This window comes from Epinephelus lanceolatus, chromosome 9 (genome assembly GCF_041903045.1).
Source record: "Epinephelus lanceolatus isolate andai-2023 chromosome 9, ASM4190304v1, whole genome shotgun sequence".
Classification (NCBI taxonomy): domain Eukaryota; kingdom Metazoa; phylum Chordata; class Actinopteri; order Perciformes; family Serranidae; genus Epinephelus; species Epinephelus lanceolatus.
In genome coordinates, this window is record NC_135742.1 from 24187471 (window position 1) to 24206940 (window position 19470).

The window sequence follows — 19470 nt, forward strand, 5'->3', positions numbered from 1 at the left end:
TTACCAGGAAGAAAAAGGTTTTACCTTAAAGGGGGGAAAATGGAAGGAGTGATTCACAGTTGCGCATCATGGAACCACTTTGACTGACAACTTGTCACTGTGTTGCAGTGTTTTATTGAAATGCTGGACAGTGCAGGTTTTTCAGATTCCTGTTAAACCACATGGCCATTTATTTCAGAACCTGCTCAAACAAAGATGCCCCAGGTGTTGCACAGGGGTGTCTCCTTGCACAGAAAACACTATATATAGAGAGACCATAAATTGTTGTAAAAGCCAGTGACTCCTCGCTGCAGCTGGAGGATCACAGAGGGACCTCTAAGACATCACAGGTACCGTGGTCACGCTTTTTCTCTTAAACTTTCTCACAGTGTTTCTTCACTGCAAATAGAACATGCAGTTTACATTCAGGCAACCGTGCCCTCTTGTTTATTCGGTATTTGTACATAACAGGACTGTTTGTCTTTTACAGAGATGAACTGGTTTTTGTGCCTGATAGCTGCAGGCCTTTGCCTGTGTTTGCAAACCTGTGTGCATGCTGGTGAGTGTGATTTCTATCAAAATAATTCAATTAAATACAGTTATTATAGATGTGTTTAAAGCAGTCTACAACGCTTATTTTGCCATTTAGATAAAAACAGAACATCATAAATCGACATATGAGTTTATACAATAGTATTTCGCAGTAACTACTGAATTGATACTATGCATTAAAGCATTACAGCTCAGTAATCTATTAACAACATCAATATTAAAAGAGAATGAGAAACCAGAGTGAGAGGTTCTGTGTAAGACAGAAGACAGCACACTGACTGAAAGGCGTTTTTTGCTTTCAGAGCCACGTCTGAGCAGAAGTGTGATTGAAAAAGCTGTGATTGAAGCCAAAGCCACAGTGGACTCAGCCTATGAGTACTCCAGGAGAGTGTGAGTGATCAAACCAGCTGAATGGTTTTGCAGTGATAGAAAAATAAATGACACAAAGTGAATGCTTTTAACATCAAACGTCTTGACACAACACAGGAGCATTGATCGCGTGAGGAGGAATGTAGTGAGTCCTGCAGACATCCTGCGCATCTTGAAGCAGCCTGTTGGGCCAACCCGTTCTGCTGTGCGTGCTGCTGACTACATGGATAATGCTGTCAAACTGATCAAGAGGTCTTTAGAAAGACGTCAGAAACGCTCCATCAATGCCACAGGTCGGTATCCAAAGCAGGTTCTTTGAATTTTTCACATAGGTGGCTTCAAGTCACAGCTAAGATGTCTATTCTTTGTCTCTGTTAATTAGATCTGATCTCTGAGGAGGATCTGCGGGTCATTGCAGATCTGACAGGCTGCTCCTCCCGACATCGTGTCCCCTCCTGCAAAACGACTCCAAATTTAGACTATTTTCGCACTGCAGCCAGCGTCTGCAACAACAGGTAACCCCAGTTCTCTGTCTATTTGTTTTATTTTATCGCTCAAATAATGATGTAGAACATTCCTTTTGAGAAATGGTGCCAGCATTGTCATGACTGGGACATGCTATGTATGTCACACCCAGTGAGTGAGACAAAGACAAAAGAAAAGAAAGGATTTTTTTTTTTTGCCTAGGAAAAACACCCGCTGGGGATCCGCCAACACACCCTTCACCCGCTGGCTCCCTGCTGAGTACCAAGATAAAATCTCACTGCCTAAAGGCTGGGACCCTAATCGCAAAATCGGGAAGCATCTCCTTCCTTTGGTACTATATCTTCAGATATATAAATAAATAAATAAGTACAGTGGAAAGGGGTAAGTCAATCATGTACAGAAAAGATAAGAGTTCTGAGCAGTATATGGAACAGAAAAATCTAATCACATCCGCAGTGATGCTTGAGGTATTTTCTTATCTTTACCACTTTTCACCAACAAGATGCTCACTGTCTGCGCCCTGTCCTCAGGTGAGGGAGGTGTCCAACCAAATTCTGCGCACAGCAAATTCTGATGTGGAGAGCGACCCACTCTACACTCACCTGGTGACGATCTTCGGCCAGTGGACTGACCACGACCTGACCTTCACGCCTCACTCTCCTGTCATTCGCTCATTCAGTAACGGTATTGACTGTGAACTGAGTTGTGAACGCACAGAGCCCTGCTTCCCCATTGAGGTCAGTGTTGTTGCATTGCACAAGAAAAGATATGAATACAAAAAGCACACACACACACACACACACACACACACACACACACACACACATACACTGGATGCTAACTGCTTCTTGCCATCCAAACAGATTCCCGAGCAAGATCCTCGCCTTGACAGAGACTTAGAGGGGTGCCTTCCCTTCTTTCGTTCCGCAGCAGCCTGTGGTTCTGGCAACACAGGCCATTTCTTTGGTGCAAGCACCGTCCGTCAGCAGATGAACTCTCTCACAGCTTTCATTGATGTGGGACAGGTGTACGGTGCAGAGGATATCAAGGCTCGCTTCTTACGCAACCTCACCACAGACATGGGCCTGTTGAGGGTCAACACAGAGTACACTGACAATGGCCGTGAGCTCCTGCCCTTCACTGACATGTATAGCAACATGTGTGCTACCCGAGCTCGTATTACAAATGACTTTAATGTTGAGGAAGTGCCCTGCTTCGTGGCTGGTGAGTGGCAGCAAGAACACTGATGTATTTTATGACACATTGTGGTTGTCATAGTTAGTACAGCTTGAGAAAACAACTTTCAATTGTTGGCATTAAGAAGCACCGGTGTGCTTTGTTCACCAGGTGACGAGCGTAGCAATGAAAACATCGCCCTGACCTCTTTACACACACTGTTCATGCGTGAGCACAACCGACTGGCAGGTGCCCTGGCTGAACTCAATTCTCACTGGGATGGAGAGAGACTCTACCAGGAAGCGCGCAAAATCATGGGAGGATACTTCCAGGTTAGAGAAATTTAAATTGCAGAATTGTTGGTATGTCTTGGCATGGTTCATTCACCTCAATTTTGTTTTTTGTCTCTCAGGTTATCACTTTCAGAGATTACTTACTCCACATTGTTGGTCCAGACGTCATTGCCAACCAGCTGTCCACCTACCCCGGTTATGATGAAAACGTGGACCCCAGCATCTCCAATGTGTTTGCCACAGCTGCCTACCGATTCGCTCACCTGATGGTTCAACCTTTCATCTTTCGTCTTGATGAGCATTACCGGGAGCACCAGGAATTCCCAAGCCCACTACTGCATGAAGCTTTCTTTGCACCGTGGAGAATCATCTTCGAAGGTATGTCCAAGATCTTCAACTTGTTAGTATTCAACTTAATGAAATCAATCAATCAATCATTTATGTCTTCTTACATTGATGGCTGCTGCTTTATAATTGTTCATGTCTCCGGAAGGTTCTGGTAATCTGTGGTTTGTGGCTATCTGGAAACATCCATGCCATGTCACAAAAAAAATCTCCATGAGATCCAGGGTGCCCTTCCTTACATTCCAAATATTATTAAGTGCCCACTGGGGTGGCCCAAAAATTGAGAAAAACATGCTGCAGTACCATATAGGCTGGCCTACATGATAGTAAACCTTCTGCAGGCTGAGGCCCTGCCCCTCACACAGCCACAGTCTGTCACTGTTTAGGAGTAATGTCTGGTACAGTGTGATGCAGTGTCTTGGGTGCTAAATGCAGCCTATTTAGTTCTTTTGGGTTCCATTTACGCTAACTTAAAATGACCTATTGGTACCAAGCAGGATGGTCAATCAGCAATAGCTAGAAATTGCAATGAGCTGCAGAGTGGGGTCATGACTTCATCAGTGGGATCAGCAGAAGTAACTTGAACTTGAAATGTTCCTTTTTCTTGTGTTCTTCAGGTGGTTTGGATCCAATCATCAGGGGCTTGGTGGGTCGTAGGGCCAAGCTGAACACGCAGGATCACATGATGCCTGATGAGATAAGGGAAAGGCTGTTTGAATTCTCCTCTGCCTTGGCCCTGGATCTGGCCTCTCTCAACATGCAGAGAGGCAGAGACCATGGACTACCAGGTGTGACTCTCATTTAGTCTTTCTATTTATTTCTGTCATGTATCTCTGGAAATGTTGTCTGCGTTTGAGCCTCTGCAGGCATTACCAATCATGAACCAACTCTTACACATGGCTACATTTTCACCGTGTGTCTTTTTAGGCTACAACAAATGGCGCAAGTTCTGCGGGCTGTCACAGCCACGAAATCGGAAACAGCTGTCAAAAGTGCTGAAAAATGATAAGCTGGCCAGGAGCCTGCTGAAGCTTTATGGCAAACCTTACAACATTGATGTGTGGCTGGGAGGAGTCGCTGAGCCGTTTGTCCGTGGAGGAAGAGTCGGACCCCTGTTTGCCTGCCTGATTGCCACTCAATTCCAGAAAATCCGCCAGGGAGACCGGTAAGCACTGCAATTGCATTACTGACTGATATGTACTAAACATGTGGAGGTAGCGGTGTTAGCTGAACTTTTAAACATTAATTGTCAATTTCAGACTTTGGTGGGAGAACAGGGGAGTCTTCACTGAGGCCCAGAGGGAGTCTCTGAGGGAGACTTCACTCGCCCGCATCATCTGTGACAACACTGGCATCACTGAGGTACCAGAGCAGCCCTTCCAGTACCAGCACAGGGGGACTGGTTACACTAAATGTAGGGACATCCCTGCCTTTGACCTCAGTCCATGGAGGGAGAATTCTCCCTAGCAATCCTCACTGCACTGGTCTTACTGAAGACAGCTACTTCTCAGGGCATCTGATTTTACTGTGTTATATGAGATCTTTTTTCATATTGCTGCTGACTCCTCAAAACATTATCCACACAACACTGCAACTTTTAAAACCTGTGTCATTGTTTAAACGTAGCATCTGCCTGCTTTGCTGTGTGGAATTTTCCTTTACTTACATTAAATATATAAATGAAAGGACAATTCTTTCGACATGGGTATTTTATTAACTGCTGGAAGTTTATGTGACTCCTTTAGGTGCTATATCAGTTGAAATATGATATTTTTTTAGTTCCTTTTATGACTCCAAATGAATGTGAACTACTTGATCATTTCTAAATAAGGTACATTACAAGGTGTGTATTTTTCAAGAAGACATGTGGAATATAATTTTGTTTGTTGTAAGAATTGACAATTTACATAATCTTAATGGTAATAAATGAGTGTTATGCGAATAAGTGTGACGCAGCATTTATTTTTATTACAAGATGCTTATGTTCAATTTTTTCTCTGGTGTTTTACTGTGCTTCACTGGACCAGGACAAAACACATGTACTACACAGCGAAGAGTTGATCCATTGTTCAACTTACATCTGATTTCTTTTTCCCAGTCTGAAACAGGTATGGCTGCCTAAATGCTACAGGGATGACATTAGCGTGTAGCTTGTGTTTGCTCCTCGTTTTCGTCCAATTCCACCGACTGACACGGTGATGTCCGCCTATGTATGCATGTACCAGATGTGACATACCCTTGTTTTTTTATCCATCACTGTCTCGTCATCGTCCTCTTAATTCACAGCAGGTACAAAGTGGCCCCGAACACCAGAACTGTAGGTTATTGAAGGATCTTCTATTTCTTGTCTGGTAATGACATTACTAACCATATTGCAATGACCTTGCTTAGTGCAGCGTGCCTCCCAGTGTACCTCACTGGAGTCAAATGTTTTGGTTTGGGGGTGGGAGGGTCGGACAGTCTTGTGGGCTGCCTTGATGAGCACAGTGGCACTGAAAACATTATATGTCACACAAGTTAAGCTGTTTATTCATTTTTCAAAATGTAATAGGATAGTTCTACAAATAGTTTAGTTTGTATTGTATACCAAACTGAAAGCCTCATGTCGAACAGATCAGTACAAATACATGTATTGTTACACCCCTAGCACCTCATTTTTCTCCAACTGTCTTCATCATTCTGTAACCATAACACATTAAATGTTGAGGATAACAAATTGTTACTCCTGACACCTAAAAAGAGGCAAAAATTGTCTGATGTTATCAGTAGGTGATTTGTATATTTCTGACAGGGGGACAAATATCTCACAGATTTGATTGTCAGAGACGTTATGCATGCAACTGGTCTGTGAGTTTCCTGGTCAGCTTAACTAGCTACAAATGCTTTGGGGTATGGCGTCCCTTCTTGCCCCCCATCAGCTCCTGGGCAGTCTGTGGCAGTACTTGGCACCGTCAGATGCACCTTTACATAACGTCCCATAGGTGCCCATAGGATTTAGATCAGGGGAACGAAAGGGCCAGTTAATGGCACCCATGCCTTCGTCATCCAGGAACTGCCTACACACTCTGGCCACATGAGGCCGGGCATTGTCCTGCACCAGGAGGAACCCAGGGCCCACTGCACCAGGAGGAACCCAGGGCCCACTGCACCAGCGTAAGGTCTGACAATCGCTCTGAGGATTTCACCTTTGTACCTAACAGCAGTCAGGGTATTGTTGGCTGTGACATGGAGGTCTGTGTGACTGTGTGACCCTTCAAGGATACGCCTCCCCAGACCATCACTGACCCACCGCCAAACCGATCATGCTGGATGATGTTACAGGCAGCATAACGTTCACCACGGCGTCTTCAGACTCCTTCCCATCACATGTGGTTAGTGTGAAGCTGCATCTGTGAAGAGAATGGGGCAGCACTAGCAGACCTGCCAATTCCGGTGTTCTCTGGTGAATGCCAATCAAGCTGCATGGTGCTGGACTGTGAGCACAGGTTGCACTTGAGGACGTTGGGCCCTCATGCCACCCTCATGGAGTCTGTTTCTGACAGTTTGGTCAGAAACATGCACACCAGTAACCTGCTGGAGGCCATTTTGTAGGGCTCTGGCAGTGCTTCTCCTGTTGCTCCTCACACAAAGGAGCAGATATTGGTCCTGCTGCTGGGTTGATGCCCTTCTACGGCCCTGTCCAGCTCTCCTCATGTAACAGCCAGTCTCCTGGTATCTCCTCTATGCTTCTGAGACTGTGCTGGGAGACACAGCAAACCTTCTTGCGACTGCACATATGCATGTGCCATCCTGGAGGAACTGGACCACCTGTGTAACCTGATTGGGCTGCAGGTACCGCCTCGTGTTACCAGTGATGACAAGGACACTAGCAGAACACAAAACTAGAGAAGAATCAGTCAGGAAGGATAAGGACAGAGCAACTGTCTGTGGCCACCACATGTAAAACCATTCCCTTTTTGGGAGTTGTCTTGCTTTTGCCTCTCCATTACACCTGTTGTCACTTTCATTTGCACCAAAGCAGTTGAAACTCATTTACAATCACTTGCGCTTCCTAAATGGACAGATTGATACCCCTGAAGTTTAACTGACTCAGTGTTACTGTGATGATTAAGTGTTCCCTACATTTTTTAAGCAGTGTATTTAGTACACCCACCTCATCAACTACCTCTACACCAATGCATTTGCTCAATTATATTAGATTTCTTAGAGAAGGGCATAGTAGGATAAATAAAATGGGCGTCTTGCTATCTGAATGAAACAAAGTTGAAGGTATTTTAAAAACCTAAAAGAACCAGGGCTTTGAGAAATATTCCAGTCCTGCACGCAGCATGGAATTTTGAGTCTTCAAATGTTGAATATTGCTGTAAATAACCAAATACTATATAAAACAAAGGCACCTTAATATCTACACATGAGATGTAACATAATACATCATGGCATTATTTTTGAGCAAACAGGCTACACTAAAACACTGAACCATATAAAAGGACAGAGGACTACAGCATGTTTAGAGTTTGTGGGAACTAATCCTCGGTGCTATGTGTCACTAATAATAAATTAGTCATGTTTAAATATATTGTCTCCTTGTGAGTAACAAAACAATATGTTCCCAGATGGCTCTCTGTCAACCACACCCTCATCAAAGTACACGGATTATGTTTAGGTCAGTTAATAAATCACACAAATTGTCAGTCTGCGGTGTGACATAGGCTCTGTTACCTTCAGGTGACCCAGTATTAAACACATTTTACTTTATAGTGTGTGTGTGTGTGTGAGGGAGAGAGACAGAGAGAGGGAGACAATAATTAATGACGGGCTGCAGTGACACTGAAAGGTCAAAAAGGCGCAGCCCGACAAACTCGTGTGATACGTGCAAGGCTACAGTTCATTAATGAAACGACATTTTCCCCTTTTGGCACAGAAAATAACAGAATTTGTCGGGAAATATTGCAAAATGAAATCTGATTATAGGCTAGAGAACGTGCCTTTATTTTTCAGGGTATTTGATGTAAGGTAGGATTTATATTCTTTATTTGTTTAGTATCCAATAAGCACTTTATTCATTAAAAAACTGGACTCCTTTAAACTTTTATCAGAATATCCAAAACCCGCAGCAATTTTAAATAATCCGATTACAAAGTGAGTTCATTCACCAAATCCTCAGGTGTTAGACACACCGTCTATGTCGCGTGTGAATAAAATATGACAGCCCTTTCTAAAGGGCTTTCTTGTCGCCGGTCACGCAGTGAGGAGTTTCGTCCATTGTGTTTGTCAGTGATTCCCGTAAATGTTTCCACTACAGGAAGTTGTGGACACGCAACATATCTTGTCGAGCTTCTTATTGTTTATTTGACATCCCGAAAACGCTACCGTAAAGTCCGCATCGATCAACTTGGATTATAATGAGTTACGTGATGAAGTGGAATGAAATGTAGAGATACACAATAGGTATTCACACAGGTTAATAACACAAAAAAATGTGAAAAACAATTTAAAAAAATAAAAACAAAAATCATTAGTTACTCAGAAAAACACAAAAGCTACAATAAAAAATAGAGTTAATGAAGTTACATAATGAGGAAAAAATGGGGAGTGTGTAGTCAGTTGTAAAAAAATAAAATAATAATCAGGTGCTCTTCAAGGATGGGGCAAAGAGTCACTTTAAGATAGGACTGTCCAGCTCACCCAGTGTAAAAGTCCATAGTACAAGCAGTACAAGCAGGCAGTCCAAAAAATGTATCTGTAGTTATAAAAAAACTTTATTAATACACGAATAACCAACGCGTTTTGACTAGAGAGTCTTCATCACACCCTGATGAAGCTCACCAGTCGTTGTTTATTAATCTTTAAATGAAATAACAGATAATTGGATGTAACGTCAAGTTATGCAAAGGCTGTATTTATAAATCTTATGTGTGAGAGCAGGGTCAGAAGAATCTCTTAAGGTGCAGCGATGGAGCGCTGGTCCAGCATTATTACATTTGATAGGCCTATAGAAATGTAGAATTCATTTACAAATAAAATAAGAAATAGAAAATAAATAAATAAAAATTGACAAGCAAACAAACAATGAAATAAATGCATGACAAATACAATAAAATAAAATAAAATAAAATCTCAACGCAAAATGTGTCACTATGTTTAAATATTCCTTGCAGCTTGCTCTTCTGTCTGATATTAACTTCTCCTCACTAATACAGAAAAATCGTCATGTAATTTAAAAACTTTTACATTATATATCAATGACATTAATCTTCAGTGAGAGGATGCACCTATTTTTTTCCTCACTGCTCTGTTCCGTAATTGGCACTTGAACTGGCTCAACGGGAATGCTGCCGCTGTGTAGGAGGAACTATGAGGAAAAGATAAGTTACTGGCAAAGTTCCTGGCAACCTGCAGCACCACCAGGACTATAAATAGGCTCGGCATTATTATGAGCAGTAGTTATAGGTTAATAGAGCTACTGAATGCTACGGGACGTTGGAGTACACGCTTCTTAAGGTTAGTGTTCTGTTAGATCATTTTTATTTTTCTGTATTACTGTCTTTTTTTTTACTCAAATGATAGGCCTACGGTTAATATGCTATAGTCAACATAATAATAATATATTAGATTGGATTATTTTACACGATTAAGTAGGCTATTTGTTAAAAAAATATCGGAAATATTATTTTAGTTAAAATCATTTGACCAGTGCGTTGCTGACTGGAGTTTTTTTTTTCCAGAGATGAACTGGTTTCTGTGCCTGACTGCTGCAGGTCTTTACCTGTGCTTACAATGCCAGGTGAATACTGGTGAGTACAAATAAAGTCACTGATTATTTGATTGATTTAAAATAATGTCACACTACTTAATTATCCTTTTGTTTTTTTTGCATGAAACTTGTCAGATCTCATTTAAAATCTTTAAATTTGTGAAGAAAAAATTAGCACTGGGTGAAGGTGTTGGTGATGACAAGACAAATGCGCTAGGGCAAGCAGTCGAATAAGAATAAAAAAAAAAAGCATAAGTTCATGCTTTAAGTTGGCAGTCTGAAAAGCAGCCGGGGCATTCTTATTGTAAGTAAATATAATTTATTAGGCCCAATGCATGGATGACCAATGTTTAAACGCGCTTGTCATCTGTTTTATATGAATAATTAAGGATTGCCTTGGATGCTTTTGATATGACTTCTACACTGAGTGAGCTGAGCAGTCAGTGTTTTTTATTCTTATATTTAAGTTCATGTTTGGTGCAACGATAGCTATTTTGTACAACATATAGCCTAATATTTTGCAATTAAGTATGAAACTTAAAAATGTCCACATCAAAAACATTGGAATTGAAAATGAACCAAAAAAAATAAAAAAATCAAATTAAAATGTTTCCTCTTCTTCTTTTTCATCCAGCATCCCATGTGAGCAGGGCTAACATTGAAAGAGCTGTGGTCGCTGCCAAGGCTGCGGTGGACTCAGCGTATGATTACTCCAGGAGCGTGTGAGTAGATACAAACCTGTTGAACTGCTGTTCAGTGACTAAAAAAAAATGCTGTAGAAGACATTGTGAATGAATCCATTCATGTGACCTCTCCACGCAACACAGGAGCATTGAACGCCTCAGGAGGAATGTAGTGAGTCCTGCAGACATCCTGCGCACCTTGAAGCAGCCTGTTGGGGCAACCCGTACCGCTGTGCGTGCTGCTGACTACATGGATTATACTGTTAAACTGATCACGAGCTCTTCGGAAAGACGTCGGAGACGCTCCATCAATGCCACAGGTGCGTTCAATAACTCTCTGAACTTTCTCCACAAACAAATGTGTTGCAGCTGCGTTGCTCATCGGTTGCTTCTCTTAACTAGATGTGCTCGATGATGAGGATCTGGCCTTCATCGCTGAGCTGACAGGCTGCTCCCCCCAACATCGTGTCCCTTCCTGCAGGACGACTGCCAATTTGGACAAGTTTCGCACTGCAAGCAGCGTCTGCAACAACGAGTGAGGCCACTTTTAAATCTTTAATCTCCTTTCACAAATAAAGAAACTGGAATAGGTGTGGACAACTGCGCAGCTATCTTTCATTTAGTGTTAACTGTGATGTCACTGATTTAGAGATTGGGTTTGGACATTTGCTGCATGTCGTTCCCTTATCCTTTTCGCGAGACTTCCTTTTGGTTAGTGCAAAGAGCCGTGGCAGTAACCACACACAAAACACAGAGAGGATAAAGACAATGTAGTGATGGATGTATCTTTCCTTGCCTAGAGAAAACACCCGCTGGGGATCCGCTAACACAGCTTTCACCCGCTGGCTCCCTGCTGAGTACCAGGATGAAATCTCACTGCCTAAAGGGTGGGACCGTACTCGCAACGTCCACGGACACATACTTCCCTTGGTAACATCATCTTTACTGTAGCTTTAGCCTACTTGTAGCTTTACAAATCATTCTCTCCAAATTGCTCACTGTCTGCGCCCTGTCCTCAGGTGAGGGAGGTGTCCAACCATATTATGCGCACAGCAAATTCTGATGTGGAGAGCGACCCACTCTACACTCACCTGGTGACGATCTTCGGCCAGTGGACTGACCACGACCTGACCTTCACGCCTCACTCTCCTGTCATTCGCTCATTCAGTAACGGTATTGACTGTGAAAGGAGCTGTGAACGCACAGAGCCCTGCTTCCCCATTGAGGTCAGTGTTGTTGCATTGCAAAAGAAAAGATATGAATATAAAAAGCACACACACACACACACGCGCACACACACACACACACACACACACACACACACACACACACACACACTGGATGCTAACTGCTTCTTGCCATCCAAACAGATTCCCGAGCAAGACCCCCGCTTTGGCAATAATTCAGACCACTGCATGCCCTTCTTCCGCTCATCAGCAGCCTGTGGTTCTGGCAACACAGGCCATTTCTTTGGTGCAAGCAACGTCCGTCAGCAGATGAACTCCCTCACAGCTTTCATTGATGTGGGTCAGGTGTACGGTGCAGACAATGTCAAAGCTCGCTTCTTACGCGACCTCACCACAAACAAGGGCCTGATGAGGGTCAACACAGCCTACACTGACAACGGACGTGAGCTCCTGCCCTTCGCCAGCTTAGTGAGCAACATGTGTGCCACCCGAGCTCGTATCACCAATGACGCTAATGCAGAGGAGGTGCCCTGCTTCGTGGCTGGTGAGGCACCAAGAACACTGATGTATTTCTAATGACACATTGTGGAGATTGCAGGAGTTAAAAGCACTGGTCTGCTTTGTCCCCCAGGTGACGAGCGTAGCAATGAGAACATCGCCCTGACCTCTTTACACACACTGTTCATGCGTGAGCACAACCGACTGGCACGTGCTCTGGCCGAACTCAATCCTCACTGGGATGGAGAGAGACTCTACCAGGAGGCGCGCAAAATCATGGGAGGATACTTCCAGGTTAGAGAGATAACAGAAATAAAAATTGCAGAATTGTTAGTTTGTCTTGGCATGGTTCAATTATCTCAATTTTCTTTTTTTGTCTCTCAGGTTATCACTTACAGAGATTACCTACTCCACATTGTTGGTCCAGACACCATGGCGAGGCAGCTGTCCATCTACCCCGGTTATGATGAAAATGTGGACCCCAGCATCTCCAATGTGTTTGCCACAGCTGCCTACCGATTCGCTCACCTGATGGTTCAGCCTTTCATCTTTCGTCTTGATGAGAATTACCAGGAACACCGTGATTACCCAAGCCCACTACTGCACAAAGCTTTCTTTGCACCGTGGAGAATCACCTTTGAAGGTATGCCCAAGATCTTCAATTTATCATTTGTCTTAATGGCATTGGTTGTATTGACCACTTTACCACCATATTGGACAGAAAGACTCCAGATCAGATACAACTGCTCCAAACTATGATATAGTAGCACTGTCCAGCACTCACCCATTTCAGGAATTCTGTGCTCATTTAGAATGGGGGAAATGTTGAATCAATAAAGGAACAGGTGAACATCAGTCAGGAGAGAATTCATGACTTATACCACTGGGGTGTGCATAATTTCCCTCTTAAGTCATGTAAATTCCACTTGAAATTGCTGCTCACTGATATCAACACTGATGTAACCCAATGTCCTGGGTGCTGTAGACAACCAGCTTATGAAGTTCATGTTCTTACCATATAAACACATAAGTTGATACCAAACAGGATGGACAATCAAACCTAAGCAACAGCAGCTAAAAACTACAATGAGCTGAGGAGAGGTTTCATGACTCAGCGGCATTAGCCTGAACTTAACATGTTCCTGTTCCTTGTGTTCTTCAGGTGGTTTGGATCCAATCATCAGGGGCTTGGTGGGTCGTAAGGCCAAGCTGAACACACAGGATCACATGATGCCTGATGAGCTGAGGGATAAGCTGTTCAAATTCTCTTCTGACTTGGCACTGGATCTAGCTTCTCTCAACATGCAGAGAGGCAGAGACCATGGATTACCAGGTATTTATACCTATGTGTTGTTTATGTGTAGAATGAATTTTGCCTACCTATCTTTGCAGGCTTTACAATCTGCACACTTAAAACTTGGCAACATTTTCACCCTGTACATCCCCTTTTTAGGCTACAATGCATGGCGCAGGTTCTGCGGGCTGACGCAGCCACGGAATCTAGCAGAACTGACTCAAGTGATGAACAGCTCTTATATGGCCCAAAAACTTTTGGATCAGTACGGCACACCTGAGAACATCGATGTGTGGCTGGGAGGAGTGGCTGAGCCATTTGTCCGTGGAGGAAGAGTCGGACCCCTGTTTGCCTGCCTGATTGCCACTCAGTTTGAGAAGATCCGCCAGGGAGACAGGTATGTTACATAACATTGCTAAAGATACGGAGGCATGTGTGTTACCTTCACGTTTACATTCAGAGTCCTTACCGAACTGTCCAATTGCAGACTCTGGTGGGAGAATGACGGAGTCTTCACTGAGGCCCAGAGGCAGTCCCTGAGGGACACATCACTTGCTCGGATCATCTGTGACAACACTGGTATCACTGAGGTACCAGACCAGCCCTTCCAGTACCGTCCTCGAGGATCCGGTTACACCAGGTGTGAGGACATCAGAACCTTTGACCTCAGTCCATGGAGGGAGAATAGTGAGTTGACATCCTGAAATCCTCCCTGACACAATTGCCCAAAGACAATCAGTGCCAAAATTGGAATATCTTGAAAATACTGACTTCTGCCTTGAATTTTCTCCAGCACAAGAACCAAATGGAAACCAAGGACCACCAGGACCCCCAGGTAAATCTACCACGTTTCCACAAATGCTTGAATTGCACTAAATATACACACTAAATGCATATCTTTAAAATGCTGCAATGGGAAGGTCACGTTGTTATAATTGTACTCATATGTTTTTTTGCTCACAGGACCCATGGGACCACGTGGCCCCCCTGGCCCTCCTAGCAGCGTTGCAAATGTTGCCTTCACTGTGAGACTGGGCAGCAACTACCCCAGTTCAGGTGGGCCCATCGTCTTCCATGAACCAATCTACAATGAACAACACAGCTATAACATCTGGACAGGGTATTTTACGTGTGAGCATCCAGGTGTGTATGAATTCAGCTTCCACTGCACCATCTACAATCGCGATGCCGTTGTGGATCTGAAGCGTAACGCAGAACTCATTCTGCACTCATTCACCACCCGTCAGAACGGTTACGTCACAGCCAGTGGCAGCACGTACATTAAGCTCAAGAGGGGAGACAGGGTTTTTCTGGAGACCAGCCAAGGTAGCAACGGTCTGACACGTGACAGCTACTTCTCAGGGCATTTCCTGTACACTGACTAGGGGCCTGAAGTGCTGCAGGAGGGGTGAGATCCTTTCCAGTTTGCACAGTGCAGTTCCTTGCATTGCACTAAAGGTTGCACAGGTTAATGAAGGCATATTTATAATACACTGATACATGCACTAGTAATTTAATAGAAAGGGCATTGTTTATTCTACATATTATTTTGTGAAAACTATTTGACTTAATGTGTGCTTTTTTTCTAATTATCTTTTAAATAAGTCATGTATTGCTTAATATTGTCTTTTCCTCTTTTCTGAAAAGTGTACAGTATGGTTGATTTTTTACAGCCCATGAAATAAATAAATGCAAATGAATGTAAACTATCATGTAATCTCCAAATAAGATACAGCTGCAAGAACTGTCTTTTAAAACCTTTCTATTTTTTTATTTTTTGGAGCACACTTTTGGTTTCCAGAATTTGAGTCTAAGTCATGTTAAGTTTGACATTAATAAAGGATTGTTGTACAGATTAACTACTGCCTCTGAATGACATTTATGATGATGAAAACAAATGTAAAAGGTTTGTTTGCAGACCCAGAAAACCACAGTTGATGATGTTCCTAAGTGGACCAGTAGATGGCAGTGACATACAATGTTTTAAGGACAGGAAGGCAGGCATAACCTGTTGTCTTGGATGAATAAGTGGTCTGTATACTGGACTTAATGGTTCTCAAGATGAACTGTTGATTTGTAGATATAGCTCATTCTGGAATCATGTAAAAAACAACAACATATGTAAAGCCTCCTTTAATCAGTGCTTTAAATGCAGTCTCAAGTAGTTTTAGTTAAAGCAAGAACAGTAATCAAAATTAGTTTATTGCATGGAGGTAAATTAGGAAAAATATCATCCAGAAAAGATAGCCTATTTCTTTATATTATATCTGCAATGTCTAAATTCACCACCTTTGTTCAGTACAGTGAGTTCTTTCACTAAGCTGGAGTGCGAGGCAATTCCTTTCTGCAAAGCACAGTTTTTGTTACAGTTATAACAAATCATGCTCTCATTCAGTGAACAAATGATTTACAGAATACCATAAAGATATCCGCCTCAAAACAGGTAAAAAGTTCAGCTAACAGATACAATGATGCAACAAGTTTAGGTGGGTTTTACCTGCAGTGCATCTCTGTTGCAACAAGCCAGGATGCAGTGTGAGTTATGATGTGGGAGTGAATCTGTGCTCAGCTCTTCATCACGAGGAGGTGAGACGTCCTCTTATATCTGGAGAACCAACAACACATTTCTATCATAGAACAATAAATATTGTGTTTACCAGTCTTAGTTCAGTGCAAACTATTGACTTATTGTAACGTCTGAGGGATTTCAGTACTTGTTCTGATGCTCATTGGCAGCACTGTGTACCATATAAGTGATATTTTTTTAGGAACTTGTCACACTCTGACTTAGATTTCAGCATTTTGGTATTGTGCATGCTGGCAGGGACGTATCACCAAATTCTGGCCCCCATGCACCAGCAGTCTCTGCGCCCCCTTTTCTGTCTTTCTTTACATTTTTGGAACCTGATTTCCCTTTCTTCGGAAAAGATATGACAATTTATGTCACTCACTTGGCTCTAGCTGCATTTTAAGACGAATCCTAGTTTGGGGGCGACTAAACCATTTCATGCCTTTTGTAAGGGGTGAGAGAAGCCTCAGAGAGCCTCCACTATTTTTAATACCAATTTATTCAGCCAAGTGAAGTAATGGCATTAATTACTTCACAATAAAAAATTGCTAACAAAACCAAACTTTTCACTTGCCCAAAGGGGTAAGTGGTTCAGGGGGCTCCTGAGCCAGTGCCTCTGCTTAAAGTTGCTGTTATTATTTTTGTCAAAGGAGATTCATGTCAGCAATAGAGCCCAAAAAGTCCTAAAAAAGGAAAACTGAAGGAGGAGTGTAAACACTGACTTTGAAGATGCCACAAGAGAGAAGCCATCATGAAACATTTTGAGTGTTTATCCCCTCAGTTTAACTTTGAGGATGGGGGTGGGGTTATTTTATTATCTTATAATCTGTCTATGGAGAGAAGACAAAGTTCTTTGTTTGTAATATGTTTTACATTTAAGAAGCTCCTGTCTAACAAACAGTATATTTAGTGTCTATTCAGTCTCTCTGCTGACACAATAAATAGCCTAACATTTGACAATTACAGTAAATGAAAGGGAGTCGAAATACAGTGAAGAAAGGTTGACTGTAATTTAAAAGGTACATTATTGTGATATTATTCACCCAATTTACCAGTAATCCAAAAATGTCAAATTTCATGAGCCTAAGGGAAAAGCCCTGCAGACTGTTATAGTAAAATGGGGGCTTAGAGTGATATAGTGATATTCATAACTAACTTTTGAACTTTCTGTATGTCATTTTTGACCTTATATTCCAGGCCTCTTTAGTAGCTGCTTTAGTTGTTTCTTTTCTTGAAGGAAATGATTTAACTCCAAATCACAGCAGGCCTTGTACAGAGATGAAACCAACTGTCTGGAGCAAATGATGCTTTTTGATATTAAGAAATGAGGCTAAAGGTGGTCACTCCGCTGTAATTGCGGATGCCGACACTCCCCAGGGGGATCTGCATCTATGCCTAAATCCTAAATAAGTAAACAAAAAAACCGAGCGCAATATATGGCGATCGATGGGAGACGTGGTGGGTCGCATTAGCTCTGTTGTTTTCTACACAGTGGAGAGGAGGGACGGGAACCAGCTGCTGCGTCTCCACACACACACACGCACACACACACACACACACACACACACACACACACACACACACCAGCGCACCACGCCCCTCCTGACCTCCGTGGACACAGTGCCATCCACAAAGAGTGGCTCTGGGTGTCCCATGGGAGCAGGGGAATGCTGGAGAGGACGAGCGGCACACGATACCCCATTGTTTGGTTTAGCAGTCACTGATTCCCCCTCCCTTCACCTCCTCCCCTAAAAAACACACAGGCTGACCGTCTCAGTGGGTTAAATTGATTAGAAAGACGTTTGTGGTTTGACTAATCCCCCATTTTCGCACCGGCTCTCCGCTTCACCAAATTAGAAAAGCCACACATCTAGACAGCAAAGTCCTGCGGGTTGTGATGATAATCACGGCCGGGCCTGTCGCACCTGTGGGACTGCAGAGAGGAGAAGAGTTGGTGTGCAGCATGAAGTCAACTGCAAAACACACATGATGCATGATGGGAGGAATTTATATTGACTTTGTCTGCTTAAAATATACAACTCTGAGCCTACTTGAGTTTCAAAATACTAAGATAGATAGATAGATAGATAGATAGATTCTCCATTAAAGGTTAAATAATTGTGATTAGTGTCTTCTTTGGCAAGAGATTAAATTTTCTTCTGATATGAATAAACCCAATCAATCAATCATCCTCCACATTGTGTAATAAAACAAAGGTTGTCAGAAACCTGTTTGATCACAATATAAAAATGTAGCCTACGTGATGACTCCAATGACTTATGCCACTGCCCAACATTACAGTCAGCTCAAAGGGTATGCTCAGGTATTTACCGCCCCATTCCTGATTAATTGAAGTGCACTTCAAGTCCAAAGTGAATAAATATTTTTGCAGAGGAACCGAAGCTTTGATCCCTGTGAATGTAGCTACACTTGAGTTTTTGGAGCAAGTCACTGACCCCAGTTTTGTGTCTGCACTGGCTGTAAACTTTCATGCGGCGCTTCTCTTTAATGAGAGCCAATAAATCCACACAGAGCGCATCTCTGTGCATTTCACTGGAGGAATTTTATAAAAGTGTGTCATCATATACAGATTTTTCATGGTTAAGTAGAGCTGTCAGTCATTTCAGGGGAAGTGTGTGAGGGACACGGCGACAGGGCGGAGACTCGGCAGCAGGATTCCCCAGGACTGCTCTCATAATTGGGGGAACATCTGACTTTGTCCCGCGCTGGCAGATGGTGGGTTGAGGCGGGATCCAAAGGGGGGAGATTTACATCCATTGTCTGGGCGTGCAAACTCCACACAGAGACAATAGTATCAGTAAGAGGCAAAGAAGCAGGGTTGGAGAAAAAAAAACCTTTCCTTTTCAAAGCCAGACGAACAGGAGCGGAAATTAATTTTTGGTCTCCAAGACTAAAAAGCTCCAAACCATGATAAATTTTCGTTTTATTGGGCCTAAACACAAAACACAAATCCATTTGAATTTAGGAATTATTTAAACAATTATATTATTAATATAAAATGCATAGCTTATGAATTTACATCGACAAAACCTGCAGAAATTGCGCACTTATTATTGTGGCTTTGAAATAATCCAAATCAACCCTTGAAGAAACTTTGACCATATCCAAAAATCTATTTCCCTACATATAGGCTAACTTGCAAAAATAACGCCTTTATGTCACCTCTTTTTATCAGTGTTATTTCTAACTTGTCTCATTGGGTTTCATAAGACAGTCCGTTGTATTGATTAAGAACTCATTTTGGGCACCGTCAGGCAGCGGTCC

General features: G+C 42.7%; 2 protein-coding genes across 3 annotated transcripts; both read left to right on the top strand.

Moving 5' to 3' along the window:
* The first annotated feature begins 231 nt into the window (after positions 1 to 231).
* LOC117252842 (eosinophil peroxidase-like) lies at positions 232 to 5145 on the top strand. The gene is made up of 13 exons (XM_033620059.2): positions 232 to 329; positions 470 to 538; positions 834 to 921; positions 1018 to 1193; positions 1283 to 1415; positions 1588 to 1717; positions 1917 to 2123; positions 2250 to 2610; positions 2734 to 2894; positions 2975 to 3233; positions 3818 to 3988; positions 4128 to 4365; positions 4460 to 5145. Exons 2-13 carry the CDS (start codon positions 472 to 474, stop codon positions 4665 to 4667), a joined length of 2199 nt encoding a protein of 732 aa, XP_033475950.2. The 5' UTR covers positions 232 to 329; positions 470 to 471; the 3' UTR covers positions 4668 to 5145.
* Positions 5146 to 9619: 4474 nt separating this feature from the next.
* LOC117252841 (eosinophil peroxidase-like) lies at positions 9620 to 15475 on the top strand. 2 transcript variants are annotated; one of them, XM_033620058.2, is made up of 15 exons: positions 9620 to 9701; positions 9926 to 9994; positions 10589 to 10676; positions 10782 to 10957; positions 11040 to 11172; positions 11438 to 11567; positions 11657 to 11863; positions 12008 to 12368; positions 12456 to 12616; positions 12707 to 12965; positions 13485 to 13655; positions 13776 to 14013; positions 14104 to 14303; positions 14410 to 14451; positions 14580 to 15475. In XM_033620058.2, exons 2-15 carry the CDS (start codon positions 9928 to 9930, stop codon positions 14999 to 15001), a joined length of 2655 nt encoding a protein of 884 aa, XP_033475949.2. In that variant the 5' UTR covers positions 9620 to 9701; positions 9926 to 9927; the 3' UTR covers positions 15002 to 15475. The 2 variants fall into 2 exon arrangements, with proteins under 2 accessions (XP_033475949.2, XP_078026829.1); XM_078170703.1 differs by having other exon boundaries at positions 9642 to 9695; positions 9924 to 9994.
* The last annotated feature ends 3995 nt before the right edge of the window (positions 15476 to 19470 follow it).

Excerpts from the sequence above, each read along its gene's own strand:
- LOC117252841 (XM_033620058.2), top strand. The coding sequence starts at position 9,928 with ATGAACTGGTTTCTGTGCCTGACTGCTGCAGGTCTTTACCTGTGCTTA. Across the intron at positions 10,677-10,781 it reads TATGATTACTCCAGGAGCGT|GAGCATTGAACGCCTCAGGA; the intron begins GTGAGTAGATAC and ends CACGCAACACAG. Across the intron at positions 14,452-14,579 it reads AGGACCACCAGGACCCCCAG|GACCCATGGGACCACGTGGC; the intron begins GTAAATCTACCA and ends TTTTGCTCACAG.
- LOC117252842 (XM_033620059.2), top strand. The coding sequence starts at position 472 with ATGAACTGGTTTTTGTGCCTGATAGCTGCAGGCCTTTGCCTGTGTTTG. Across the intron at positions 1,416-1,587 it reads GCCAGCGTCTGCAACAACAG|GAAAAACACCCGCTGGGGAT; the intron begins GTAACCCCAGTT and ends TTTTTTGCCTAG. Across the intron at positions 2,124-2,249 it reads AGCCCTGCTTCCCCATTGAG|ATTCCCGAGCAAGATCCTCG; the intron begins GTCAGTGTTGTT and ends CCATCCAAACAG.